This window comes from Cucurbita moschata, unplaced genomic scaffold (assembly GCF_002738365.1).
Source record: "Cucurbita moschata cultivar Rifu unplaced genomic scaffold, Cmos_1.0 Cmo_Scf00005, whole genome shotgun sequence".
In the NCBI taxonomy this organism is placed as follows: Eukaryota; Viridiplantae; Streptophyta; class Magnoliopsida; order Cucurbitales; family Cucurbitaceae; genus Cucurbita; species Cucurbita moschata.
In genome coordinates, this window is record NW_019268521.1 from 2536337 (window position 1) to 2563875 (window position 27539).

Sequence of the window (27539 nt, forward strand, 5' to 3'; positions counted from 1 at the left end):
ATTCTAATAAAAATATTCCTAAATCATTTTTGCCTAAAAATAAATAAATAAATAACTCTCAAATTTATTTTCATTCCCTTTACATCAATATATTAATATATCTATAAATTGAATGATTCAATAAATAATGTGTATATATATATATATATTAATTGGTATTTTTTAAAACAATTATTAATTTAAATGAACGCATAAATATTATAAATTAATTTAAATGTTAAAACATTTAAAACTTATTTATAATTAATTATAATTTTTATCATTAATAATTACAAAAACAAAAATTAAAAAAGAAAAGGGTGTGGGCCCCAGTTGATACCGTACATTTCATAATACCCTTTTTCAGTTTCCTTCAACTCTCTCATTATAAATGTTCCATTTCTTCAATTCTCTACTTCTCCATCTTCATCTTCTTCCCCCGTTTCTCCGATCTTCCACCGTTGCTGGCCACCGCCGACCTCCACCCTTCCGCCTTTCTCCGACATACATTTTTTTTCCGTAGGAGTTTTCATACTCTTCCCTCTTAGCTTTTGTATGGCAGTGAGCTTGTTTTCGCATGACGTTTCTGACCTCTGTCTCGGTAAACCAGCGCTGAGGCCACTGTCCTTGTCCGCAACCATCGCCGACGCCTTGCTCGCTCTGCAATTCTCTAACGATTACTTCATAAGCGTCTGGGATTGCCGTTTCGCGACGAGCGGTTGCGGCGGCGGTGGTGCTGGAGACGGCGAGTTTGAGTGCTGCCGATGTGTCGGGAAGCTGTGTATGGTGGATGTAATTTTCTATCTCTGTAGGGACGAGAATTTGTTGTCCCCTGCGGCTGCATTGCAAGCCTCTGTCTCTGAGATTTTGCCTCAAATTCCTGGAATCGTGATGCATTTGGAGCCGTCTGCTAGGTATGAAAATGAATTTGATGAATTTTGGATCTCCATTTTGTTTTTTAGGGATTGTTTCAAGGAGTTTCTTTAATTGATTGGCCTTTTAGAAAACTGTTAACGATGTATGAGTTAGATATTGATATTCTTTAATTGGATGTCTGAAGTTTTGTTAGTTACTGATCTGAGCTGGGCGCTGCACAACTTTTTTTCGAACTGTTTTGGATTGTTTGTTGTTTTGTTTGCTCTTCATCAGAAAATTGCCTTTCCCAAATAGCTTTCTTTTTCTTTGCTGTCTTTTACGATGATTCTGAATTCAGACAGAGAATAATAGAGTTCTGCATAAAGTTCTTAAAGATGAAGTTAATTGAAGTCTCTATGTTCATGTTCCAGCCTGTTAGAGGCCATTGATCTGGTTCTCCAAGGTGCTCAAAATCTAGTTGTTCCAATCAAGACTAGGCTAGGAAGCAATTCAAGAAGAAAACATCACAAAACCCCCAAAAATATCATCCATGGCGGCCGCGAATTCTGCTGGCTGACTCAGGAAGATATAATCAGATATCTTCTCAACTCAATTGGCCTTTTTTCCCCCATTGCTGCCCTCTCCCTTGACAGCCTTGGCGTCATCTGCACCAATGCTTTATCAGTAAACTACTACTCCCCTGCATCCTCTGCCATTGGAGCCATTTCCTGCTGCATCGCCAACCAAACCTCTGTTGCAGTTGTCGATGACGAGGGAATTCTGATTGGTGAGATCTCGCCCTTCGCCCTTGCCGGTTGCGACAAGGCCGTTGCAGCTGCAATTATGACCTTGTCGTCCGGGGACCTGATGACTTACATTGACCGTGGGGGGCCTCCGGAGGACCTTGTTAAAGTGGTGAAGGCTAGGCTGAAAGAGAGTAATTTAGAAGGAAGGCTCGAGGAATTCACTAATTCACCATCCTCAACTGGGTCTTTATCTTTCACTTCTTCATCTGATGAGGAGTTCTCGCCATCTCCAAGCTCGAGGAAGTGTAGGAGATCATCGAGCTACTCAGCACGGATCACTCGTCACGCCGAAGCCATAGTTTGTCATCCAAGAAGCTCCTTGATAGCTGTTATGATCCAGGCAATCGCACACAGGGTGAACTACGTTTGGGTTATTGAAGATGACTGCAGTCTGATTGGAATTGTCACATTCCTTGATATGTTAAAAGTTTTCAGAGAACATCTAGAGACGACTGAGTAGACTTTCAAGCCTTTTGGCTTAGAAATTTTGTCTCTTTCCCCGACCATCACATCCCTTGTCTAGTGAATAAAAGCACTCAAAAGTCCAAGGCAGTGTTGCCAAATTGAGACATTTTGGGTCACTAAAATCAATTAGGTCTGTGTCGTTTGTGATATTTTGTTTGTCTATTAACTTCTGGGATCTACACGTTTCAGCCATGTGTTCAAAGCTCAAGAACAGAGTATGCAGACATGGAGCTTCTAGTGAAGGTACCTTTTGCCTGTTTAATGCTTTTTAGTTTTAGCCAATGATGAACTACCATGATTAATTAAGTCCAACAAAATCTTGGGTATTGTAAAAGTGGATCGGTGAAGATAAAAAGTAGCCATTTTCCAGATTGGATGACAGCTCATGAGAGATCAAGAGTTTTAGAAGTCTTATAGTCATTTGAATATTGGTGTACTTGTCTGTCATTTGGACTGAAGTACCAAGATTCAGTTCTCCTGTTCTCCTGTTCATCTGTTCATCTGTCATTCTCCTTCTCTGCTCAGCTACTGGTGAGCATATCAGATTTGGATCTTCCTTGTGATCATGAAGTGATTCTTCAATGTGTAATGGAAAGTCAAAATTTATCTTTCCTTTTTTGTACATATAATGTGAAGTTGACTGTAATTGGAACCTGTTTAAGCTTTGTTCACAGGAGACCTTGTAATCTTTGTTTCCTTTCTACTTTGGAAGAATTTTCATTCAAAGAGACTACGTTGTACCGTAATGCCACAACCAAAAAGGTTCTAATACTCAATTGTTGTAGCGGAAGTAAGATCGATCACATACACAAATAGGAATTAAACAAAGAGACAGAAAGATTTATATGGTTCAGAGAGAAGAAATTTTCCTACGTCTACAAGTGGTAGTCAATCACTATGACCAAATAAGTGGTAGTCAATCCCTGTGTCGTTCTCACACTCTCACTACAAAATGGCAACAACTTCACACCTCAAAATAATGTTAGACAAGCAATACTAATTTTCATACGGAACCAAAGAAGAAATGAGAATATGAATCAAAAAGATCAATTTGAACAAATGACTTTAAAAGCTGAACTAAAATAGAATGTTTATAGTCTATCTTTTACAGTGAGTATACTGCCAATCTGCTTCAATGATAGAATAAATTGACAGTGATTATTGAAATGTTAACATCGAAGATAAAGTTACAAATATCTACGTGAAGATAACAGCTAAAGGTTACTACTCTCAGATTCTGAAGCAGTACTCTCACCCTCCAAATTCTGGATAAAGATTTCAGTGGGTTCAAGGCAGCCTCTAAGAGATTCATGCCCCAGTTGAGCTCGCTCATTATCTCCGAAGCCGAAGATTTTTCCTTTGTCAGTAACCACGACAGTGTGATACAACCCGGTGCTGATTTGGGAAACACGGTGAGCTCTTAAGCTGTCGAGGCTTCGAGGTGTCAAGACTTTGTCAGATACTCCTCTGTCTGGAAATCCAAGGCTTCCAAACCCCATCCATCCAAAACCATAAACAATACCAGTGTCAACCAACACAAAAGTTTTTCTCTTCCTTGCACATACCTGAAACAAAAACATTATCAAACAAGTCCTCGATAATGCGATCGTATAACACGGATTATGTAAGATATGCGGCGTCTAATATTTCAAGCCTGTGCTATGAGATAATTCATCTACTATTGCAAAAAGAGGCACAAAAGCAAGCAATGAGGAATCATACAAGAAAGCTAAACAGTTTTAGTTTGGTGATGGATGATCCAGACCTGCACTGCAAGGTGGTTCTTTAGGCTGTTCAGGGGTTGAGGAATAGTCTTATCAATCTCATCTCCATGGCCCAGTGCACCACAGTAGCCTTTTCCCCAAGTATATACCTGTAACGAGAAATCACCGAAATCGATGTCATAACAGCTCTTGCAATGATTAGCCTAAAATAAAATCAGTTTGGGAACTAACAAATCCATTTGAATCTAATGCCACTGCATGCTCGTCACCAGCAGAGACAGAAACAACATGAATATCCCTCAATCTAAATGTCTGTAGAACACGAGGCTGGAACTCATTGTGCTGCTCTCCATGGCCAAGGCAGAAATTTGATCCTGACCCAAAAGAGTATACTCTCCCATCATTGACTACGGCTAATACATAGCTTGGACCAGCAGAGATCTGAATTACAGATCCAATTTCCACAAGCCGTTGAACAATCTTCGGAGTGGGTCCCTCAAGAGTATCACCATGGCCAAGCTGACCATATGTGTTTGCTCCGCACGTATAGACCTGGCCTTGTCTTGTTAAAAACACTGAGAAGTTATGGCCAACAGAGACCTGAAGAAAATTTACAGCCATAGTTACCAGTAAGTTTATCAGTTTAAGAACGACAACCAAGCATGAATACATGTTTATGGTGGCATCTACGGCTTGAGGTCCCTTCTTTTGTAATACTTTATTCCATCAATGAATATGTGTTTCCGCTCAAAAAAAGAATGCATGTAAAGTAAGGCACGCAGTTGTTAACTAGTTAACTCCATCCAGTTCTATCTTCAGCCTGTAATTCTCTTAGCACGTTAATCTTTTGCTGTCATTCTCTCGTCGCTTTTCCTGCTTTCACTTTTTCTAGATTTATTACTCTTTTCAACATCATATGTTTCTTTATTATATGTTTTAAAATTACTCGTTTGAAAGTTATACAGTTGAACAGAACACTTTTATAGGCTAGTCTTCGAGGCTTTTGGGTCGTATTGATGGTGTATTCAACCGGTTTAGAATCTCTCGACGGTCCATGAGGTATCGCAAAGGGGGAAACAAATTAGGAGCTTGAGCCTCACTGAAGATTTAATTTGATTACATTCCTCTTAGAAGTAGGCAGTTTACTTGGTCTAACAGTATTTGACAACTTAAACAGAGATTGTAATTTCATGTGAAATTCAAACAAATCATTGAAGCACAATACATATTTGACAACTTAAACAGAGTTAGAAGCATTTTACCTGCTTGCAAGGAATTTTATCTAATGCTTCAACAAGTTTAGGTCTAAAGATTCGACAGCTTGTATCTCTGTGCCCACAACAAAATGATGCATTATCTCCACATGTGAAAACCTATAGATGGAGACAAGCAATATGATTACCCAAGACCGTAATTGAGAGTGACATACATGAAACCATGAACTACAGAGTGACAAAAATAACTACTGCAAAAAGATCTAGTTAACAACGATCTGCAAACACCTGTTCCTTTCATCTACTAGTAGGGCATCAGTCTATACACTATGAAGTAGGAATTAGAATCATAAAAATTAAGTCCACAAATTCAAGCAAAGTTTGGAGATTCAATATGGCTATCTAAAGTTCATTATGATTTATAAGATGAGAAAGTAGAATTTGGAAGACGAGTCATCAAAATCAGCGGCAATTTCCGACATGGTACTTCAAATAATTAAAACCAAGAGCTGAACTAGAGATTAAATAAGCAAAAAGACTGTCAAAATTCTATAATACAGAAAATCATAAACATCAACTTTTCTTATATTCACTGACCAAATCAATAGATCAATTCCGACAGTTAAGTATATGGTCTATTTGGGATTAGTAAGATATTAAAAGAAACATCCACATATGAATAGGAAAAAAAGACTACGGTACAAAATCTGTACCAAGCAGAAGTGGAAACAGTATATAGCAAATCAAACAATATAAGATTCAATTGTTGACCTGTCCTGACCGTGTGACAAAAGCAGCGTGATTGTGAGAAGCAGAAACTTGCTCAACGTATATAGAAGGTGGAAAGTTAATTCGAGTAAATGTTACACATTGTGTGGTCACAAAGCCATGACCAAGAACACCACATAAGCTGGAACCACAAGAATATACTGATGCATTGCTGATCAGTAATGTATGATATCTTCCAGTTGCAATCTGCATCTGATATAAGATAAATAGGAAATAACTTCAAATTCTCTTGGAATAATCATAGGTTTAAAAAAGAATCCACAAAAAACATAATCTATGAAATCAGTATCATTGATACAACAATTCTAACATTTTAATTAAATCAGGGAGCAAGCCGCTGCAGTATTTTATGGTTTACGATCTTGATTGAAAAGCATCAATGTAGCCACAATGAGAACTCATATATGTGAAAATATTGATGACGAAAGAATGACTAAGAAGGTCGACTCGAGAGACAAACAATCAACTATGCAGTCACTTCATCATCTTGTCGAAGTGCAGAAGCTAGATTCACCTATATTTCTCAAATATGTACTGATTCAATTTCAAAGCCTAAAAATATCTGGATATTGAGAAAAAAATTGTCCAGAATAACTGATCCGGAAGATAGTAAATGATTCCTTCATGTAAATATGCAAAATTCAAGAAAACTCATGAAACTAAAAGAAAAGCAATATAGTTCTAGGAGAAAATATACATTGCCTTCTGAGGTCTCAACGATGTTGGAAGATTTCTCCACCAATTGCAAGAACCTAAGAATCCGTTTCCACTTCCCTTGACAGCGGTCAAAGAGTTGTTTTTGGGATTCCCCTCCCATTCCGGAATAAATGCTGTGTGAAATACATAATTGAAATGCCGCAAAATCAACTAATGACCGAAACTTGAGAGGATACAGCTCATGGCTCCCTCCAAACATCTTGCAAGTCAACTCCAAGCAAACAAGATCACGAGCATTAAGCCTACCAGACGTTAGAACTTCTAAGATCAAATGCGAAGGCAAATCCGCAAATGAAGTTGAATGAAGCCACTTGGCCATATTTTCAGTAAAATTTATGACTTTCCAAGCTTGAATGAAATCTCAAATAAAAATCACCCTGAAACACGGTTAAAACTGATTCACAGCTAATTATAGAGACGCTGAAAGATGTCCAATTACGGCCAACGTGAGGGTTGTCAAATTTTTAGGCGAAATCTCAAGCAATTAAAGCAACATATAAAGAACGCATCAGAAGGGAGGAAAATATGGGAAATTGAGAAAGAAAAAGGCGTTCTTGAAAAGAATTTCAGCCGTAATGAGTACAGTGGTTGGAAACAAATCATCAGAAGGAACGAATGACACCCCAACAAGTTATCCCAAATTTGAAGAAATGCAATTTCTCTTCCTGCAAAAATCAACAGAGCCAGTTGAATCAATTAGAAGGCAGTACATTACCTCAAAGTTCATGACAAAATATCGTGTCAATAGCACTAAAAATTTTCAAGTTAACCTAATAGTCAAAGACGGTTCATACTTAAAGTTGGTCGAGATGAGTATAATTAATTGGCTCAGACAACCAGTGTTACTGACAAAAAGAAAAGGGATGAATTTGAAAATGAATAACGATGTTGATGAGAGAAGAGGCTTCATGATTACAATTTCTGGAACGCGACCAAGCATGCAACAAATTGAGGATTAATACAGGAATCAGAGGCGGGAGTGATTATTACAAGGCTTTTCAGTGACAAATGAAAGGGGGATAAGAGGGAATGTTTATAAGAGACAACTTTGGATTCTTGTCGACAGAAAGAGGGAGAGAGCCGGCGAGCGTGATGATTACAAAGCCTTTTAAGTGCTGGTCTCTACCCTTTCTGCAGAAAAGTTAAGATTCAATTGCTTCAATGATAAATGGAAAGGCAATGAGAAGGGAAGTGTATTGGCGACAACTCAGAACTTTCCTTAAAGCTCTTTCTCTGTCTAAATAACACACTCTGTTTCTTCATTTCTAGTGGATGGAATTTCAAAACACAAATGAATGGATTTAGACGATGTGTCTGATAAAATAAAGAGTAATTCGCAAATTCTTTTAGGTCACTGAAGTCCAAGCACCACTTATCATAATTTTGGAGTTGGACCTAACATCCGTGTCTTTATTAGCCTCAACTTTCACACGAATCACCACTGGAAAGCTCTTCGTTCCCTAAAAGAAGCTCGTGCTTACATTAAAACTGCTAAAAACGCGTCAAATCCAGCTATCAGCACACCCATACGTCAAATTGAAAACCCACTCAGAACTGTGAATCATGATTCCTGAAAGAAACCTAAATTCCCCTTCCATCCACACATTTGAACAAAAAGAAATGCTTCAACCACAGAATTGATGATTACAAGAGAGAATTTGGGCCTTCTCCGACAAATAAACAACCAGAATCGACCCAAATTTTCGTTCAAATATCATCCAACATTCCAAACAAAACCCTCCGATTTTTGGCCAGACATTAAGGATTAAAATCGATTTCGTAACAATTCAGATCTCGTTTTCCGCAAACAACATCAAGTAGATACACACACACTAAACAACAATTAGAACAAGAAGAACACTACATGCTGACTGAGTATATACAGAATCAATTAGAAGAAGCAAAAAGAAATTGAGGAAGAAAAACCTGGGGATTGAGATTCTCGCGCTCCCACTTTTAGAAGAAAGTGCAAAAATCTCCTCGATTTCTGGAGAGAATAGGAAGTGCCTTGCCTACCATATGCACATAAACAGAAAGCTTCAATTTTGAGCCAGAATCTACTCCCGAGTTTCTCTTTTCCACTTCCCAATATTAATAGCATATATATATATATATATATATATATATATTTATTTATTTATTTATTTATATTTATTTTTATATTTATTTTACTTTTTCTAAATTTATAAATATTATTTTTTAAATTTTATATAAATCATTTTATAGACCTAATGATGTAAATAGTTTAGTATTTAAATTAGTTAGGTCCATTAGTTAAAATAATTATTTAGTATAAAATCTATTATTTTTTCGATATTTTTTAATTTAAAAAATAAAAAAAAATGTCAAATATAACGACAACGACAATATTAAAAATTTATGAATTAAAATTAAATCGTATAGTATATTTAATGCATTAATGTCATGGTCTTTGTTGACTTTTTGAATCAATAAAAATATTTTTAGCATTATTATTAATTAATGTCAAAATTAAAAAAAATAAAAAATAATAAAAAAAATATGGGTTTTTCAAACTATGTCATATTCCTTGATGGCTAAGCATGATTTGGAAAGAAAAGAGCTCAACATCACTTTAGCTTAAGATGCAAGAATGTTCTAGAAGAACAACAAAGAAATTTGGGCGTCAATGTTCTTAATCTTGACGTTGTGCGACGTATGGAAGTTTGTGGAATCCAAATTCAGCACTCGTTGGTCTTAGTATTTTTCTTAATTCGACTATCATCGTAGACCAATACGAGTCTTTTAAGGATGTTTTGTCCTCACTTATATGCATCTTAGGAAAATTCCCAAAAGGTTACTTAACATAGTATTGTTCCAAGCTATACACAGCTTTATTATAAAGTATATGTGATTGAGTCACTGAAAAGGAATGTACACATTGTTAGCGTAGATTGTAACTTTCATTTATTTTAAGGCTTTTTTATTCATTCTCTCTCATTCAGATATGTTATCAGTTCATTTATGTACCTTTCGTTTACTCGGATGTCATGTCGTGTATCGAAAAGTATGACGTGAATGCGTTGGCTACTTTAGAGCGTTGAAATGCTACGATTTAAAGAATTTTCACTATAATTATTCGTGATGTCATAACCTTGTATAGTGTTGAGATATTGTTTGTAGCGTCTCAATGCTCTTGCATGTAGCATCTCAACGTTGCCGCCCAATCCCCTCTAAAAGGTATAGTTTGTTTGTGCTCAGATCATTTTGGGAAAAAAAAACAAAAGTTCAAGATTTCAACGAAAGTTAGAAGGAAAGATATCATTTGTTAAATCCTACATCGGTTGGAGAGCAGAACGAAACATTACTTATAAGAGTGGAAATCTCTCTCTAATAGATGTTATTCAAATCTTGTGACTGACAATTACGTAACAGATCAAATCGGACAATATTTATTAACGGTGGGCTTCAACTGTTACATTGATCAGAGAATTGAGAGAAGATTTTCAAAACTAGATCAAGAAAGATTGTGAATAAGAGTATGTTATTGGGATGCGAACTACGTGACTGGGTGGATGGTACCTTGACCTAAACACACGTGAGTGCACTTTCGAAGAGCTTTGACTCTTCTGAGATATCGCGTTCACATGCTATTGTGGCGCCAAAAGATCGCAACAGGGGCACATACATATGTCTAGCTGGTTACGTATCGCATGAAGAGCGCAGAAAAACATGTAAGCCAAAGTGAATCATAACCCCATTGATGAGATTTCTCCTGCCTTGATTGTGCGTTTTCTTGCATTTTTGTCATCTGGGTCTTTCGTTTTGGTTCATTTTGTTCATAAATTTCACTGGGTTTATTGTTTATGATGATGCCACATTTTCTTTGTGAACCCCAAGAAGTTTGTGCACATGGGGTTGTCATTTGTCTATTACTAATAGTCCTTAGCCCGAGGCTTTTCCCAAATCCTTTTGGCTGTTGATTTATATATATCGTTTCCTTTAGGTTAGTCTTTAAGATTCGTTGGAAATGGCTGAAAATGGCTCCCCTGAGGGGAGATCTCTGGCTCTGACGCCTACTTGGTCTGTTGCTTCTGTGTTGACAATATTCGTTGCGATTTCATTGCTTGTAGAGCGCTCCATTCATAGGCTAAGCTCTGTAAGTATATTTCTGGGCCACTGCTTGTTATGCTTTTAAACAAATAATGTGGCCTTGTTAACCAGTGAAGAATAGTATACTTTTGAAACTTTACGTTTGCTTAAGCTTCGCTCGAGCTTTTGTGTAGCAGCCCAAACCAACTGCTAGTAGATATTGTTTTCTTTGGGTTTTCTCTTTCGAGCTTCCCCTCAAAGTTTGTAAAACACGTCTGTTAGGAAGAGATTTCCACACCCATATAAAGGGTGTTTCGTTCTCTTCCAACCGACGTGGGATCTTACAATCCACCCCCTTCAGGACTCAGCGTTCTCGCTAGCACTCGTTCCCTTCCTCAATCGATGTGGGACTCTCCAATCCACCCCCTCTAGGGCCTAACGTCCTTACTGGCACACTGCCTCGTGTCCACCCCCTTCGAGGCTTAGCTTTTCGCTGACACATCGCCCGGTTTGTGGCTCTGATACCATTTGTAACAATCCAAGCCCACCGCTAGTAGATATTGTTCTCTTTGGGCTTTCCCTTTCGAGCTTCTCTTTAAGGTTTTTAAAACGAGTCTGTTAGAGAGAGGTTTTCACACTCTTATAAAGGGTGTTTCGTTCTCCTCCCCAACCAATGTGGGTCTTACAATCCACCCCCCTTTGGGGCTCAGCGTACTCGTTGGCACTCATTCCTTTTTTCAATCGATGTGGGACCCTCCAATCCACCCTCTTCGGAGCCCAGCATCCTTACTGGCACACTGCCTCGCGTCCACCCCCTTCGGGGCTCAGCCTTTTCACTGACATGTCACTCGGTTTGTGGCTCTGATATCATTTGTAACAGCCTAAGCCCACCGCTAGTAGATATTGTCCTCTTTAGACTTTCTCTTTCGGGCTTCCCTTTAATATTTTTAAAATGCGTCTGCTAGGAGGCGGTTTCCACACCCTTATATAAAGGGTGTTTCGTTCTCCTCCGCAACCGCAACTAATGTGGGATCTTACATATAGATGTTGATTCCCATTGTTTATGCAAATTCATGTACAATATCTATATGAACTATGTCTGGAAATCTGGCTAAGTACTTTAGAGTCTCAAACATTATTTCCCTGATACATTGTGTTTCAGCTATTGCAGATTTTGTTCTAATCATGATATGTGTTTGTTACTTTTTCTCTTTCAGTGGCTGGAAAAATCTCATAGAAAACCCTTATTTGAGGCATTGGAGAAAATGAAAGAAGGTAACTTATTCGCTCAATCACCTCAGACAAGAATGGCTTCTTCTGGTCGCTGGTTCTTATTTAACCGCCATTTTTTTTTTGCCTCTACAGAGCTAATGCTGCTTGGGTTCATTTCTTTGCTTCTGACGGCATCATCAAGTGTGATATCAAATATTTGCATTCCATCCAAGTTTTATGATACCTCTTTTACTCCATGCAGCCAGTCACAGATTGATGAACATCATGTGGACACATCATCTGAGCAGAGAAAGCTATATATGGTTTCTTCTTTCCCTTATTTGTATAGGAGGATGCTTACTGTGAATAAAAATACATGCAAAGAGGCACGTTATGATTTTTAACTTTTTTTTGTCCATAAGAACTGTGTCTTCCTCCATCCCAATAGTCTCACTTGATACTTTCCTTGCTCGCAGGGTCATGAGCCCTTTGTTTCATATGAAGGACTTGAACAATTGCACCGCTTTATCTTTGTCATGGCGGTGACTCATGTATCTTATAGTTGCTTAACCATGTTACTGGCAATTGTGAAGGTTACATATTTTTTCCATGGCATGTGAGATCCCTCGTTAGTTGGAGGGGGAATGAAGCATTCCTTGTAAGAGTGTGGAAACCTCTCCCCTAACAAACGTGTTTTAAAATTGTGAGACTGACGGCGATACGTAATGAATCAAAGCGGACAATATCTACTAGTGGTGACCGTGGGCTATTACAAATGGTATTAGAGCCAGGCACCGGGTGGTGTGCCAGCGAGGATGCTGGCCCCCAAGGAGAGTGGATTGTGAGATCCCACGTCGGTTGGAGAGGGAAACGAAGCATTCCTTGTAAGGGTGTGGAAACCTCTCCCTAACAGACGCGTTTTAAAATCGTGAGGCTGACGACGATATGTAACGGGCCAAAGTAGACAATATCTGCTAGCGGTGGCCTTGGGCTGTTATTAATGGTATCAGAGCGAGGCACTGGGCGGTGTGACAGCGAGGATGCTGGGCCCCAAGGGGAGTGGATTGTAAGATCCCACATCGGTTGGAGAGGGGAACGAAACATTGCTTATAAAGGTGTGGAAACCTCTCCTTGATATACGCGTGTTAAAACCGTGAGACTGACGGCAATACGTAACGGGCCAAAGCCAATAATATATGCTAGCGGTGGCCTTGGGCTGTTACCAATGGTATTAAAGCCAAGCATCGAGTGAATGCGTCAGCGAGGACGCTGGGCCAGGGAAGTGAATTGTGAGATCCCACATCAATTGGAGAGGGGAACGAAGCATTCCTCGTAAGAGTGTGAAAACCTCTCCCTAACAGACACATTTTAATGAAGCTGATAACAATATGTAACGGGCCAAAGCGGACAATATCTGCTAGAGATGGACTTGGGCTGTTACAAATGGTATCAGAGCCAAGCACCGGACGGTGTGCCAGCGAGGACGCCGGCCCCACAAGGAGAGTGGATTGTAAGATCCCACATAGGTTGGAGAGGGGAACGAAACATTCCTTATAAGAGTGTAGAAACCTCTCCCTAACATACACGTTTTGCATTTGGGTTTGATGCGAAAGAACAACCTCTATTAAACTTTGATTAAGTAGCTTAATAGAAGTTTGCCTGTTATTGTACATAATGTCAAAATATTTAAAGATCATTATGACTTGTATCATCGTAAAGCATTTTGCTTAAGAAATTCATAGAAGATACAAAGAAAAGATTACTATTTATTCTCGTGGTTGACATTTTATAATTTGACCAGATCCACAGTTGGAGAGTCTGGGAAAATGAAGCTCACATGGACCTTCACGATGTATTCAGTGGTGATTCCTCATATTTGTGTGATTCCTCATATTTTCTCTTAGCCACTTAAAGGATTCACAAGCAATTATTTCTCTACTATTATTGTAGATACGACGAACGAAAAGATAATGCAGAGACAATCTCACTTTGTGCAATATCTCACCTCCAATCCCTTAACCAGGAGCAATTTCCTTATCTGGATGGTAAGCCTTGATCTTCTTTTCATTTAGAGAATGCCGCACAACTGCATCTATTCAAAGGTGTTTATCTGCATGAGCTACTATAGTGAAAATATTGGTGTTTTTGGATCAAGTTTATGCTTTAAAACGCATCTACTAGGTAGAGGTTTCCACATCCTTATAAAGAATGTTTTGTTCTCCCCCCCAACCGATGTGGAATCTCACAATAGCCCAAAGAGGACAATATTTGTTAGCGGTGGACTTTGGCTGTTACAAATGGTATTAGAGCCAGACACCGGACAATATGCCGGCGAGGAGGTTGAGCTCCGAAGGGGGGTGGATTGTGAGATCCCACCTCAGTTGGGGAGGAGAACAAAACGTTTTTTTATAAGAGTGTGGAAACCTTTCTCTAACAGACACGTTTTAAAAACCTTGAGGGGAAGCTCGAAATGGAAAGTCCAAAGAGGACAATATTTGTTAGCAGTAGGCTTGTGCTGTTATAAATGGTATCAAAGCCAGACACCGAGCGATGTGCCAGCGAGGAGGTGGAGCCCCGAAGGGGGATGGATTGTGAGATCCCACATCAGTTGTGGAGGAGAACGAAACATTTTTTTATAAGGGTGTGGAAACCTTTCACTAACAAACACGTTTTAAAGAAACCTTAAGAGGAAGCCCGAAAGGGAAAGTTCAAAGAGGACAATATCTGCTAGCCGTGAGCATTATAACAATTAAATATCAATGTCCAATGTGATTTCTAATCTTATTTGGGAAACCCTCTGTGGTTGAAAAAAGAAGCTTCTTTTGCAATAGGAGAAGCATCCCCATCCCATTTTTTCCTTGAACATGGCCTTCATATACACCTGCTATTCACATACGTATTGACACTAACTCTTCTTTGAAATAATTAAATGATATCTGTAGACATGTTTCTTTCGGCAATTTGGGAGTTCTGTTGTTCATTCTGACTACCTTACACTTCGCAAAGGCTTCATCACGGTAATAGCAAATTATTCGTTTGGATTGCTAATTTTCTTTCCTGTTTACCAATTACACTACATTTTAGAGCTGTAGCATTGTCAAAATTTCAGCTGCTTGTTCACCAATGATAATGAATAATCATCTTTTAGATACCAATATTTATGATTTTCCTGCATCTTATTAATTCATTGCAGAATCACAACCTTTCATCAAGTTATGATTTCCATAGCTATATGGTTCGTTCTATGGAAGAAGAGTTCCAGAGAATAGTTGGTGTGAGGTAGTTGAAGTGTCTGTTGCTTTCAATTTTTTGAATCTATATGCATGTGGTTATACTGTTTTTTCTAGTCATTGCTATCAAGATAAAAGGGTTCTGGTTCAGTTATTACTCTTTGTTACTATATTATCAGAAGGAAATATACTCATCCGTTCTTTGTTAAGATATGCATTTTGTGGAGCTCCTGAAAGTAATTTTCTGTTGAGTGGAATAGGAAAACTTTTGAAGGCAAGTTTGAAGGCATCCAGAATGTTGTTATGATATGCTCTTCTTTTTGGTTTTCTGTTGCCCACCGCTAGCAAATATTGTCTTCTTTGGGCTTTTCTTTTTGGACTTCCTCTCAAAGTTTTTAAAATGTGTCTCCTAGGAAGAGGTTTCCACACCCTTATAAACAATTTTTCATTCTCCTCCTCAACCAATGTGGGGTTTCACAATCCACCCCCCTTCGGAGTCCAGCGTTTTCGCTGGCACTGTTCCTCTCTCCAATCAATGTGGGATCTCACAATCCACCCCCTTCGGGGCCCAGCATCATCTCTGGCACACTGTCTGGTGTCCATACCCTTTGGGGCTCAGCGGTCTCGCTGGCACACCGCCCAGTGTCTGGCTTTAATACCATTTGTAACAGCCCAAACTCACCATTAGCAGATATTATCCTCTCTGGGCTTTCCCTTCCGGGCTTCCCCTCAAAGTTTTTAAAACGCGTCTGCTAGGAAAAAGTTTCCACACCTTTATAAAGAATGTTTCTTTCTCCTCTCCAACCAACGTGAGATCTCACAATCCACCCCTCTTCAAGGCTAACATTCTCACAAACACTAGTTCCTCTCTCCAATCGTTCTCCTCTCCAATCAATGTGGGATCTCACGCTATGTCTTTTTTCTTTCGCAAAATCAACTTTTAGAATATATTGAGACGAATGTGTTTTCTGCAACAACATATCTTTAGTTTCATTAGTCTTTTGGGAATTAAGGAAGCTAATTCTCTGTTCACTTTATTGCAGCGGTCCACTATGGGGATTTGTCGTTGCTTTTTTGCTGTTCAATGTGAAAGGTATTATAACCCTCTGTTTAGGAACAGAATACTTTTTCTGCCTCAATTCTAATTAACCATTTGATCTCCTTTTCCTTCTTTCAGGCTCTAACCTATATTTTTGGATAGCATCTATTCCTTTTACTGTGAGCTCTCTCTCTCTCTCTCAAGAGCTGCAGCATCTATCTGGTTGATTGACCAGCTGATCTTTGACTACTTTTCATTCTTCATACAGCTTGTTCTTTTAGTTGGCACAAAATTACAGCATGTTATTGCAACTTTGACGTTGGAAAATGCTGGTATATCCGGATTCTTTTCTGGAGCAAAGCTGAAGCCCCGTGATGATCTTTTCTGGTTTAAGAAGCCTGAATTCCTGTTGTCCTTGATCCATTTTGTTCTTTTCCAGGCATGTCTTGATTATTAACAATGTTGCCTGAATGGAATATGATGTTATTGGTTTTATCCCCCTTTCTCTTAATTCTCTTGCAGAATGCTTTCGAATTGGCTTCGTTCTTCTGGTTCTGGGTACCTTCCTCTCCTCTAGTCATGGCTTTTTTAATCTCAGAACAAAACCATCCCACTCGTGAAATAGGAAGCATTTTATAGTTTCCTTCAAAACTTATAAGGCCATAACTATTGTCTTGTTTAATTTGGTTACAGTGGCAATTTGGGTATAATTCTTGCTTCATTAGCAATCATCTGCTTGTCTATCTAAGACTAATCTTGGGGTATGGATCTTTAGTTTCCGACAGTCATAACCTTGTATACATGACTATGTTTATTGTGTGGCGGGGGAGATGAATAACCTTAAAATGTTTGGTTTTGTCTTTCTTGTAGGTTTGCTGGACAATTTCTTTGCAGCTATAGCACCTTGCCCCTCTATGCACTGGTTACTCAGGTAATGGAAGGCATGACATCTTACATTTTGATAGGCTGTTTAAAACTGTTGATATCCTTGGTTTATGCTAGCGGTGGGTTTGTGCTGTTACCAATGGTATCAGAGCTAGACATCGGGCGGTGTGCCAATGAGGACGCTGAGCTCTAAAGGGGGGTTGATTGTGAGATCCCACGTCAGCTGGAGAGGGGAACGAAACATTCTTTATAAGAGTATAGAAACCTCTCCCTAGTAGATGCGTTTTAAAAACTTTGAAGGGAAGCCTGGAAGGGAAAGTCCAAAGAGGACAATGTCTGCTAGCGGTGGATTTGGGCTGTTACAAATGGTATCAAAGCCAGACACCGAGTGGTGTGCCAGCGAGGACGCTAAGCCCCAAAGGGGGAGGATTGCGAGATCCCACATTGACTGGAGAAGGAAACGAAGCATTCTTTATAAGGGTGTGGAAACCTCTCACTAGCAGACGCGTTTTAAAACTTTGAAGGGAAGCCTAAACGAAAAAGTCCAAAGAGGACAATATCTGCTAGCGAGAGGCTTGAGCTGTTACAGTTTAAGACATTAAACTTAAACGTATATCGTTGTACAAAGAGAGTTTGGTTATGAAATTTTATCTGGTTAGTAGTCTACGGGAGTATTAACCTTAATGACGCTATCCAAAGGCTTTTGACTGTGATTCATCTTTCTGCTTCATGTTTGTAACTGTAAACTTTTCCTGTGTTCGTTATGCAGATGGGAACAAACTACAAGGCTGCCTTAATTCCTCAAAGAATAAGGGAAACAATTTATGGATGGGGTAAGTCAGCTAGAAGGAAGAGAAGGCTCCGGATATTTGCTGATGATACCACAATCAACACAGAAACATGCACCGTGATATCACTTGAGGACGACGACAATCATCATATTGATACCCCCAACACTGCCACTGGCTATGCCACAATCGAGATGCAGCCACTTACTGCATTGAATGTGTCTGTCTCTGTTGCTAATGATATATCATATGGGGTTGGAACTGCCCGTCTTAGACCCACTCTGTCTCTTTCCTTACCTGTCGCTCAAAACTTCAATCTCCAAAACCCTTTAAGAAGCTCATCTTTGCCGATACAAAGATAAGGTGTAGCTAGTAAACAAAGCTATAGAAGTACCATATAAATTAGGATAACAAATACCATGAAAGAAGAAGTGTTCAGAATGTGAGGCTAGAGATTTGTTTATAGGAAACTGAGTTAGTATTCTTAGAAAACAGTACATGAAACTGCTTGCTTTGTAATTTATCTCCCAACAATGCAATGGAAGTTTAAACTCCAATTATAGAACAGAGTTTCCTGATGTTCTATATTTCATAAGTTTATTAGAAAATGAACTCCATGATGGATGTTTTTTTATTGAGAGCTAGAAGAAAACACTTTCTTTGAGGTAAGGTCTAAGCTCTAAACCAGACCACCATTGGATTTCATGTCCTGATTTGCTCCCCCACTGGATTTTATGTGATGATTTTCTGGCAGGACTGGTGGTTCAGGTTCTTCACCCATGGGAATAGATTCATCTTGGATCTTAGAGTCGTTAACCGTGCCGACTTCGAAGGTACAAGGTGGATGTGGTGCCTGGCATCCTTGGCATCCTCCTTGACATCCTTGGCACCCTCCTTGACATCCTTGGCACCCTTGAAATCCCGGGCATCCCTGCCACGGACACGGCGAATAAGTGTAGCAAGGTTGGCAACCAGAGCTTCCACCACCAGATCCGTAGTTAGGAGGAGAGCTTCCACCACCAGATCCGTAGTTAGGAGGATAAGTATATCCCCCACCACCAGAGCTGCCACAGTTACCACCGCAATCACCATATCCTGAACCAACAGAACTGAGTTTGGGAACGTTGCCTTCAGGTATACTTTTCAACTCAGCATTATTGAAATCTTGTAATTGATTGTCTTGTTCAGATGATACATTGTTGTTTAGTAGTTCCTTTTCAGCATCATTGTTCTTGAGGACTCGATTGGCCGAGCTGAGGCTTAAGCAGAGGAACGCCAAGAGACCGACCAAGAAACTATTTTTGGTAACAGCCATTTTCTTTGAACTTTAGCTCTCTTTTGAGGGGAAAGCTGAGTATTTTTCTGTGCTTCTCAAAGTGAAGGAGCTTTTGCTTTTTATAGTGTGGGGAGTTTGTTGAGTTTGGAGGAGTGAATGTAAAAAAAGCAAGAAAAGCATTGGCGTTGGTTTGGCCTAAGAGTCCGGAGGACATCATTGTGTGAGGTTGTTGCCTGTAGTTCTTTGAGTCTTTGTTGCATAAAACATTAAGCAACAAGATCCTTTCCTAAATGCAAGGGATTCTTAATGTAAATTAGACCTTTTATTTCAAAAAGCATCCAATCACTTAACCCCAAGAACTTGAAAAGATATCTTCAAGTTTCAAGCCCTTTCCGTACGAATTTTTTATTTAGTACACGAGGATTTGAACTCCAAGGAATATATATATATCAATTAGCATTGGGTTGTGGTCATGTTAGCATGTTAGCTTAGAGACCGTTTTCTATGTTCTTTTTGTCAGCTGAACTGATTTGGTTAGCTTGATGCAAAGAGCATGAGACAAAAAGTGTAACACTTCAATCCCACCGCTAGCATATTTTGTCAATTTTAGGTTTTCTCTTACAGGCTTCCCCTCAACTAGGAGAGTTTCCACGGTTTTATAAAGAATGCTTCGTTCTTCTCCCTGATCAATGTGGGATATTACAATCCACTCCCCTTCGAGACTCAGTGTTCTCGTTGGCACACCATTCGATGTCCACTCTCGTGAGACCCCACATCGATTGGAGAAAGGAACGAGTGCTAACGAGGACACTGGGCCCTGAAGATGGGGTGGATTGTGATATCCCACATCGATTTGAGAGAGGAACAAGTGCCAGCAAAGATGCTGGCCCCAAAAAAGGGTAGATTGTGAGATCCCACATCAATTTGAGAGAGGAACAAGTGCCAGCAAAGATGTTGGCCCCAAAGTGTGGTGGATTATGAGGTCCCATATCATTGGAGTGGGGAACGAGTGTAGGGGGTAGATTGCGAGATCTCACATTGATTGAGGAAGAGAACGAAACATTCTTTATAAGCATGTGGAAACCTCCCCTAACAAACGCGTTTTAAAATCCTTGAAGAGAAACCCAAAAAGAAAACTCCAAAGAGGACAATATCTGCTAGCGGTGGACTTGAGCCATTACGAGAACCCAACATAATATTAACTAATGTCATTGCAATAATAATGGAGAATACACCATATCCAAAGCTTCTCAGTAACAAGTAACAAAAATAGTAACCTACCCATAAAAAACAAAACAAGGCCTAAAGGTATTCCCTGTCTGTCTCTTCTCTATCACTTTTCCTCCAACTTCCACACTGCAAAGAACTTGATTATTTACAGTGAAAAAACTGACAGTGAAGGGTTGGAGATGACAGCAGCAGGAGAAGGTAAAGCCTATTTTTTTGGTAACATTCTGAGAGGGCAATCAATAAGAAAAGTAAATGATGAAAGGCTATGAACTGGGAGGCCCCTGTGTAAGCCTTTGCATCTCATTTTGATCATTGAGAGTCTCCATTAGAAGTGGAGGGGCATATTGAGCTGTGCCCTGATGTTCTTCAGAATCTTGACAGTAGGATAGAATTATTGTATCAATGGACATCTCCACCACTCCAAAGAAAAGTGTAGCAACCACATAGCCTAGCCCCCAGCAAACCTGTTGTTTCACAACCAAAAAGGCCTTGAATCAGTATTGACACGACTAAGTTTACCGTGCGTGACTCGTTTGCTTAAGCTTTTGGGTTCAGCAACGATTTAACAGGTTATCAAAGGAGAGAGGGTTGTGTTCAAAACCTTGGGATGTTGGTTTCTTCCACTAATTTCTAAGCCCACGAGTGTGTAGAAGTGTGATATGATTAGCTTAAGCTTTTAGGTTTAAAGGCCATGGACGTGTCATATTATCGTTTTTAAAATATGACGATTGAAAGTGAAAAATGATTACAAAATTGGGGACTGAAATGATATATTTTGTAACAGTTCAAGCTCACCACTAGCAGATATTGTCTACTTTGGCTTGTAAACGTGTCTGATAAGGAGAGATTTTCACACCCTTATAAGAAAATCTCACAATCCACCCCTCTTGGGGGTCAGGTGTTTGACTTTGATACCATTTATAACAGCCCAAACCCACTGCGAGCAGATATTGCCCACTTTGACTCGTTACGTATCGTTGTTAGCCTCACGGTTTATAAACGTGTCTTGGGGGTCAGGTGTTTGGCTTTGATACCATTTGTAACAGCCCAAACCCACTGCTAGCAGATATTATCCGCTTTGGCCCGTTACGTATCGTCGTCAGCCTCACCGTCTAAAAACGTGTCTACTAGGGAGAGGTTTCCACACCCTTATAAAAAATGTTTCATTCTCTCTCCAACCGATGTGGATCCCATTGTGAGGTCCCACATCGGTTAAAGACGAGAACTAAGCATTCTTTATAAGAGTGTGGAAACTTCTCCCTGGCAAACGTGTTTTAAAACTGTGAGGCTGACGGCGACACGTAACGAGCCAAGGCGGACAATATCTGCTAACGACGGCGGGTTTGGGCTGCTACATATTTAGTCTAACACTGATATGAAAGAGAAGTAACATGCTTTGCTCTGTTCTATACCTATTTTTCTCCCCTTTATCACCCAAAAACTGTATGTAAAAAAAAGTTAAAAGAACTTACCAAGACAGGAAACAATGGGGAAGAAATCTTGTTATGAGCAGATCTGTATTTGTGTGTATCCGACATGAGGAATGCAAAAAGAGCACTTGAGAGGCTGATACAAAGCTTCCCAAGGAACAGAATAACATCTCCGATCACGTTCACTCTCCCGATCCGAAGGATGTTGTTCATTATTAACTCCGTCGCAATAGCCGACGCCTTGCAAAAGCTTTTGCCCGTTATCGCAATCTGCACGAATCAGAATAGCAACGTTTGTTGGAGAGATTACTGAGTTCTTGTTCTTGTTCTGCAAACTAATATATTGTTGTCAATGAGTAGATGAGTATCAATTTACCATTATATATGCATTGCGGTTAACGGATTTGATGATCCACTCTATACATCTCAGGCAAAACCGAGACGTATTATGTGCTGCTCGGCCAATCCAACTATCTGGTGTCGTATTTGTGACTTTCAATTTGCGACGAATAGACTCGAGTATGAACCGAATTGATTCCATAAAGGATACAGTCAAGGAACCGATAGCCATGGACCCGAGGTTATATCTTGCAAGCCGTTTCATCGAGGAGAACACTGGAAGAAACGGAATTTCGGGCTGCATTAACCAAAAACAATGAGTATTAAAGAAGGAAAGAAAAAGTTCAGAATTGTTGGATATGTCGACCTCATTGTTAGTAACTTACCGAGGTTTCGCCACGAGCCCAGTAATAGGAGGCCACGGAACCTGCAATGACTGTTGAAGAGCATGCTACAAAAAATTGAGTAGCCCAATAACCTCCGAATAGGTGGAAAAAGATGGCTATGTCGATATGAGGAGTATAACGGATGCTATAACCACAGCAACGGTCGCAGTTCACTCGTTTTGAAGCAAGATCGTAAGCGCAGCAATTCGAGTTGCAATTGTTCTGGACAATCTGACCAGAGCTGAAGAGATGAAGGGCAGCTGATAACCATAACATGTAAAAGATTGCAAGGATGGCATAAGGTATGATTGGAAAGATTATGAGTGCTTGAACTTCTCCGATCACCTTTGCAGCTACCTGCACGTAGGGTCGTATGAAACCAAAATGAAATAATGATATTATCGATATTAATCAGTTTAGAAACTAAGAGTGCCTCGATGAAATGAGCGGAAATAAGTGATACTGTAATAGCCAACGCCTACTGCCAGTAGATATTGTTCGCTTTTGTCCATCACCTGTGGCCATCAACCTCATGGTTTTAAAACTCGTCTGTTAGAGAGAGATTTTTACATCCTTATAAAGATTGTTTCGTTTCCTTCTCCAACCGATGTGGGATCTCACAATCCACCCCCCTTCTAGGCCAACATTCTCGCTCGGGCACTGCCCGGTGTCTGGCTCCGATAACATACGTAACAACCCAAGCCCACCGCTAGCAGCTATCGTCCACTTTGACTCGTTACGTATCGCCGTCAGCCTCACGATTTTTAAAACACGAATGTTAGGGAGAGGTTTCCACATCCTTATAAAGAATGTTTCGTTCCCTTCTCCAACTGATGTGGGATCTCACAATCCACTCCCTTGGGGGCCAGCGTCCTCGCTGGCACATCGTCTAGCGCCTGGCTTTGATACCATTTGTAACAGCCCAAGCTCACCGCTAGCAGATATTGTCAGCTTTGGCCCGTTACATATCGTCGTTAGCCTCACGGTTTTAAAATGCATATGTTAGGGAAACATTTCCACACCCTTATAAGGAATGTTTCATTCCCCTCTCCAACCGATGTGGAATCTCACAATCCACCCCCCTTGGGGGCCAGCGTCCTCGTTGACACACCGCCGGTGTCTGGCTCTGATACCATTTGTAACAGCCCAAGCCCATCGCTAGCAGATATTGTCTGCTTCAGCCCATTGCGTATAGCCATCAGCCTCATGGTTTTAAAACGCGCCTGTGAGGGAGACATTTCCACATCCTTATAAGGAATGTTTCGTTCCCTCCTCCAACTGATATGGGATCTCACAATCCACCTCCTTTGGGGGCCAGCGTCCTTGCTAGACGCTAGCACACCACCCGGTATCCACCTCCCTTGGGGGCCCAGCGTCCTTACTCGCACACCGCCCGGTGTTTAGCTCTGATACCCTTTGTAACAACCCAAGCCCACCGCTAGCAGATATTGTCCACTTTGGCCCGTTACATAACGTCGTCAACCTCAAGGTTCTAAAACGCGTCTGTTAGAGAGAGGTTTTCACATCCTTATAAGGAATGTTTCGTTCCTCTCTCCAACCGATGTGGGATCTCACAGACACACAGATAAAGAAATCAAAAGTCGAAAACTTGCAATGCTGAAGTTGAAGTACTTGAATTACATATCAGTTTATAATTTTCACTGCCATTATGCATGTATAGCATAGTACTTGCCTTGAGGACAGACGTCGCCATTATGATTCGACGGATGATAGCAATTGAAGTAAGAACAGAGACAGCCATAACAAAAGTCATTAGAACAGCAGCAGCGCGCATATGATCGAGCTCCTGAACAATAATCAATCGATTGATCAGAATCAAACGAGTTCTTTTATCGAAAAGTCTCACAAGATTCGGTTGCATACCCTTCCAAATATGTGGACATACGGGTCGTGATCACCGATGATGGGCGTGATAGCATCATTTCCAATCCATCCAGCTATAGCAATAAAGACAATAGCAATCAGTAATAATAATACAAAATGAAATAACAACTTTAACTCAAAGTAAACATGTTCCTCCTCACCTTTGAGGTAATAAAACATTGTGACCGATACGATGAGAATGTTGAATAGGACGACCGTTACCCATGGCATAGCAGCAACGAAATGTCGAATCATTAGCAACCAAATCACTGCCAAAAATAGAGGCAAAATCCCTCCGCAAACAATCAATATCGGCCACGACTTCCCAATATCAGACATGTATCTCTGTGAGTAGTTTAGAGCATAGAATAAGTGAAAACTTCAGAAATGGTAAGACACAACGAAAAAAGTTAAGACATAATAGAGAAGCTTCAGACGGGACGCTAAAGATATTATTCGAAAGATCTTGCAATTTGGAACTCATGAGCTCGTATGACACTTTACGTAGACCTGTGATTTGTTAGGAACCAGACTCTCCACAATGGTACGATATTGTCCACTTTGAGTATAAGCTCTCATGGATTTGCTTTTGGACTCTCTCCCGACAATTCTCAACAATCCTCCCCTTGAACAAAGTACACCATAGAGCCTCCTTTGAGGTTTATGTAGCCCTCGAACAACCTCCCCTTAATCAAGGCTCGACTCCTTTCTCTGGAACCCTCGAACAAAGTACACCCTTTGTTCGATACTTGAGTCACTTTTGACTACATCTTCGAGACTAGCAACTTCTTTTGATTTAAAGTGAAATTTTCGTACAATAACTGCATGCATTGTAGAAAAGAAAAACTTGTATACCTTCAAGACAGATGACCGAGAGTTGGTCGACTTATGAATAGATTTATCTATGATCAAATCCGCATCTATGTTCATTCCACCCATCTGCTTCCAATGTGTTAACGATACATTTGAGGGGCGAGCGAGGAACTGGCAGCTCCAATAAACTGAGAAGCACATCGTTCTAACAGTGAGCTCGTTGCACATTCGTTCGTAAAACATTTTTTATAAAGAATCTAGACGTGAAGTTTTCGATATCATCCTATAAGGTGGAAAACAAACAATGGCATCAAGAAAGATGAATCTCACTTACCATTAACACTAGGAAAAATGACAGGGTAACAAGGACCTTGAAGGTTCACCGAGCTGTTCCTCATCTCAGGCGTAAGGAACTCGAAATAATCGTAGTTCCTGTCTATCCAATCATCCATTGAGAGGCGTATTTCGCCTTCGGGATAGTCACAAACCCAGTTTAGAGAATCTTCTGAAGGTGTTGGGCAATCCATCAAGCATATACTCCGAGCATCCGCTAGCTTAAATTGACTGTCCTTCTGACCACTTTGATACACCTGATTAGGATTCAACCAGTATTTAAGCTCGAGTTCACGAAGGCCGGGATTAGCATGCTTGTCGCCACAGACATTGCCTTTGTAGTCTAGTCCATATGTGAGCCTGATAAACATTAGCACAAAGATCAACTGAAAGGAGACTAATAAACAAAGAGAAGGAGAAGGCAAGCACTAAGTATATGTAAGCCTGATAACCGTATAAGAAACTATCAGATTGTTACTATTATAAGAAACTAAACAAATCACGATCGGCGAACGGGGAAACCGGGGCCAGCGAAAGCTATTGTGATGGCAATACACAATGCAAAGGAACGCTCGGTCCTTCGGTTCCAAAGGGTTCTGTATGAATCTTACAGGGTACAGTTCATCAAGGATGTAATGTCAGTTTGAACATAAGCTTATAAAGAAGGGAGAACAAAGAAAACTAATGGAAATATCTCATCCTACCCATATGCTAAATTTCCTTCAAAGTTCAAAAGGGTTAAAACAAAGAAGAAGGCCCAATGATACCCCCAGAAGCTATCTAGCCAAACGTTGAGTGGTACCCCCAGGAGATATCTAGCCAACGTTGAGTGATACCCCCAGGAGCTATCTAGCCAATGTTGAGTGATACCCCCAGGAGATATCTAGCCAAACAATGAGACCCCCAGGAGCTATCTAACCAAACATTGAGTGATACCCCCAGGAGCTATCTTGCCAATGTTGAGTGATACCTCCAGGAGATATCTAGCCAACACAATGAGACCCCAGAAGCTATCTAGCCAAACTTCGAGTGATACCCCCAGGAGCTATCTAGCGAACGTTGAGTGATACCCCCAGGAGTTATCTAGCCAACGTTGAGTGATACCCCCAATAGCTATCTAGCAAAACAATGAGACCCCCAGGAGCTATCTACACAACAAATTATCAGGTGGGTAGTGATGAAGTAGTAGAATTCCATGTCGAAGTGAAAAGAACATCACAAAATTAAAGAACTTAAGAGCTTTTTGAATGAAAGAGACAATACGCAAGAACAAACAGTAGCCATTGAAGCAAAAGAAGAGTCCTACCTTAATGGGTCACCTTGGTTAAATCCAAAGCTGGAGTTAACAATCATGCCCACCCAGAAAGCTATAAAGATCACAAGAAACACAATATCTCTGCATTTCCTATTATGCCTAATGATCCCACCCATTTGGGCATTCCCATCACTTGAAGGGTACCTCCCAATCACTGCCCCTAAAGGACCCCTCATCTTCACAAACCCAGGTTTCCCCCTTCCAAGCAGAAACAGAGAGAGAATCTAGAGCGAGAAAGAAACTAAAGCTTCAACAATGGAGTGGCAAAGTAAAAGCTTCAAAGAAAAGGGTTTCAGATTTGGAATCTTTATGCCAAGTCTTTCTTTCCTTTGGGACTTCTGGACAAAAGTACAGTGGTGTTTTAGAGAAGCGTTTCGAAGGGGCTCAGCTAAACAACAATTTTGAAGAACCCAATGAATTGAAGACATCGAAATGTAAAAGAAACCGGCAAAAAAATGGAATAAAAACCTTTAATTCGTTGTGGGCTTCTTTAGATTTTGATAAAGAACTCATTTTTTTGGAATAAAAACCTTTAATTCGATGTGGGTTTCATTAGATTTTGATAAAGAACTCATTTTTTTCCCCTCTCAAACACAAATTTGAGTATCAGATATTAAATTGGATGTTATTAAGCATATTAAGCTGACACAGACATATATGTCTGAAGATCTACGGTCTTTGTCGGTCTTAAGCTGGTGTAATTGTCGATCACTGTCGATGCTGTGGAAAATTTTTGTATTGACTGCGATGATCGAGCTCATCCAACGGTGGGTAATAAAG

The 27539-nt window shown here is 40.1% G+C and overlaps 4 protein-coding genes across 9 annotated transcripts; 2 read left to right on the forward strand and 2 right to left on the reverse strand.

Moving 5' to 3' along the window:
- The first annotated feature begins 390 nt into the window (after positions 1 to 390).
- LOC111442815 (CBS domain-containing protein CBSX5-like) lies at positions 391 to 2776 on the forward strand. Its single transcript, XM_023080351.1, has 2 exons — positions 391 to 893; positions 1266 to 2776. The coding sequence occupies exons 1-2, from the start codon at positions 535 to 537 to the stop codon at positions 2098 to 2100; spliced, it is 1194 nt and encodes a 397-aa protein (XP_022936119.1). The 5' UTR covers positions 391 to 534; the 3' UTR covers positions 2101 to 2776.
- A 465-nt stretch (positions 2777 to 3241) lies between these two features.
- LOC111442813 (ultraviolet-B receptor UVR8-like) lies at positions 3242 to 8623 on the reverse strand. Its single transcript, XM_023080350.1, has 7 exons — positions 8476 to 8623; positions 6530 to 7214; positions 5815 to 6024; positions 5092 to 5202; positions 4061 to 4429; positions 3871 to 3978; positions 3242 to 3670 (listed from the first exon to the last, which is right to left on the reverse strand). Exons 2-7 carry the CDS (start codon positions 6866 to 6868, stop codon positions 3320 to 3322), a joined length of 1488 nt encoding a protein of 495 aa, XP_022936118.1. The 5' UTR covers positions 6869 to 7214; positions 8476 to 8623; the 3' UTR covers positions 3242 to 3319.
- Positions 8624 to 10123: 1500 nt separating this feature from the next.
- Positions 10124 to 18811, forward strand: LOC111442812 (MLO-like protein 11). 6 transcript variants are annotated; one of them, XM_023080344.1, is made up of 16 exons: positions 10130 to 10293; positions 10514 to 10666; positions 11817 to 11874; positions 11965 to 12197; positions 12288 to 12404; positions 13613 to 13673; positions 13762 to 13856; positions 14754 to 14828; positions 15005 to 15090; positions 16085 to 16134; positions 16219 to 16259; positions 16349 to 16519; positions 16603 to 16638; positions 16774 to 16841; positions 16951 to 17011; positions 17735 to 18811. In XM_023080344.1, exons 2-16 carry the CDS (start codon positions 10538 to 10540, stop codon positions 18113 to 18115), a joined length of 1662 nt encoding a protein of 553 aa, XP_022936112.1. In that variant the 5' UTR covers positions 10130 to 10293; positions 10514 to 10537; the 3' UTR covers positions 18116 to 18811. The 6 variants fall into 6 exon arrangements, with proteins under 6 accessions (XP_022936116.1, XP_022936112.1, XP_022936113.1 ...); XM_023080345.1 differs by having other exon boundaries at positions 10519 to 10666; XM_023080346.1 differs by having other exon boundaries at positions 10130 to 10241.
- Positions 18812 to 20211: 1400 nt separating this feature from the next.
- LOC111442811 (choline transporter protein 1-like) lies at positions 20212 to 27270 on the reverse strand. Its single transcript, XM_023080343.1, has 10 exons — positions 26751 to 27270; positions 25446 to 25804; positions 25154 to 25299; positions 24460 to 24643; positions 24299 to 24372; positions 24108 to 24221; positions 22415 to 22771; positions 22066 to 22326; positions 21732 to 21959; positions 20212 to 20723 (listed from the first exon to the last, which is right to left on the reverse strand). The coding sequence occupies exons 1-10, from the start codon at positions 26933 to 26935 to the stop codon at positions 20523 to 20525; spliced, it is 2109 nt and encodes a 702-aa protein (XP_022936111.1). The 5' UTR covers positions 26936 to 27270; the 3' UTR covers positions 20212 to 20522.
- Positions 27271 to 27539: the final 269 nt, after the last annotated feature.

Excerpts from the sequence above, each read along its gene's own strand:
- LOC111442815 (XM_023080351.1), top strand. The coding sequence starts at position 535 with ATGGCAGTGAGCTTGTTTTCGCATGACGTTTCTGACCTCTGTCTCGGT. Across the intron at positions 894-1,265 it reads CATTTGGAGCCGTCTGCTAG|CCTGTTAGAGGCCATTGATC; the intron begins GTATGAAAATGA and ends TTCATGTTCCAG.
- LOC111442813 (XM_023080350.1), bottom strand. The coding sequence starts at position 6,868 with ATGGCCAAGTGGCTTCATTCAACTTCATTTGCGGATTTGCCTTCGCAT. Across the intron at positions 3,979-4,060 it reads CATTAGATTCAAATGGATTT|GTATATACTTGGGGAAAAGG; the intron begins GTTAGTTCCCAA and ends TTCTCGTTACAG. Across the intron at positions 3,671-3,870 it reads AGAACCACCTTGCAGTGCAG|GTATGTGCAAGGAAGAGAAA; the intron begins GTCTGGATCATC and ends TTTTTGTTTCAG.
- LOC111442812 (XM_023080344.1), top strand. The coding sequence starts at position 10,538 with ATGGCTGAAAATGGCTCCCCTGAGGGGAGATCTCTGGCTCTGACGCCT. Across the intron at positions 12,198-12,287 it reads ATAAAAATACATGCAAAGAG|GGTCATGAGCCCTTTGTTTC; the intron begins GCACGTTATGAT and ends CCTTGCTCGCAG. Across the intron at positions 13,857-14,753 it reads GCAATTTCCTTATCTGGATG|ACATGTTTCTTTCGGCAATT; the intron begins GTAAGCCTTGAT and ends TGATATCTGTAG.
- LOC111442811 (XM_023080343.1), bottom strand. The coding sequence starts at position 26,935 with ATGAGGGGTCCTTTAGGGGCAGTGATTGGGAGGTACCCTTCAAGTGAT. Across the intron at positions 22,327-22,414 it reads GGGCTCGTGGCGAAACCTCG|CCCGAAATTCCGTTTCTTCC; the intron begins GTAAGTTACTAA and ends TGGTTAATGCAG. Across the intron at positions 20,724-21,731 it reads CCCCATTGTTTCCTGTCTTG|GTTTGCTGGGGGCTAGGCTA; the intron begins GTAAGTTCTTTT and ends GTGAAACAACAG.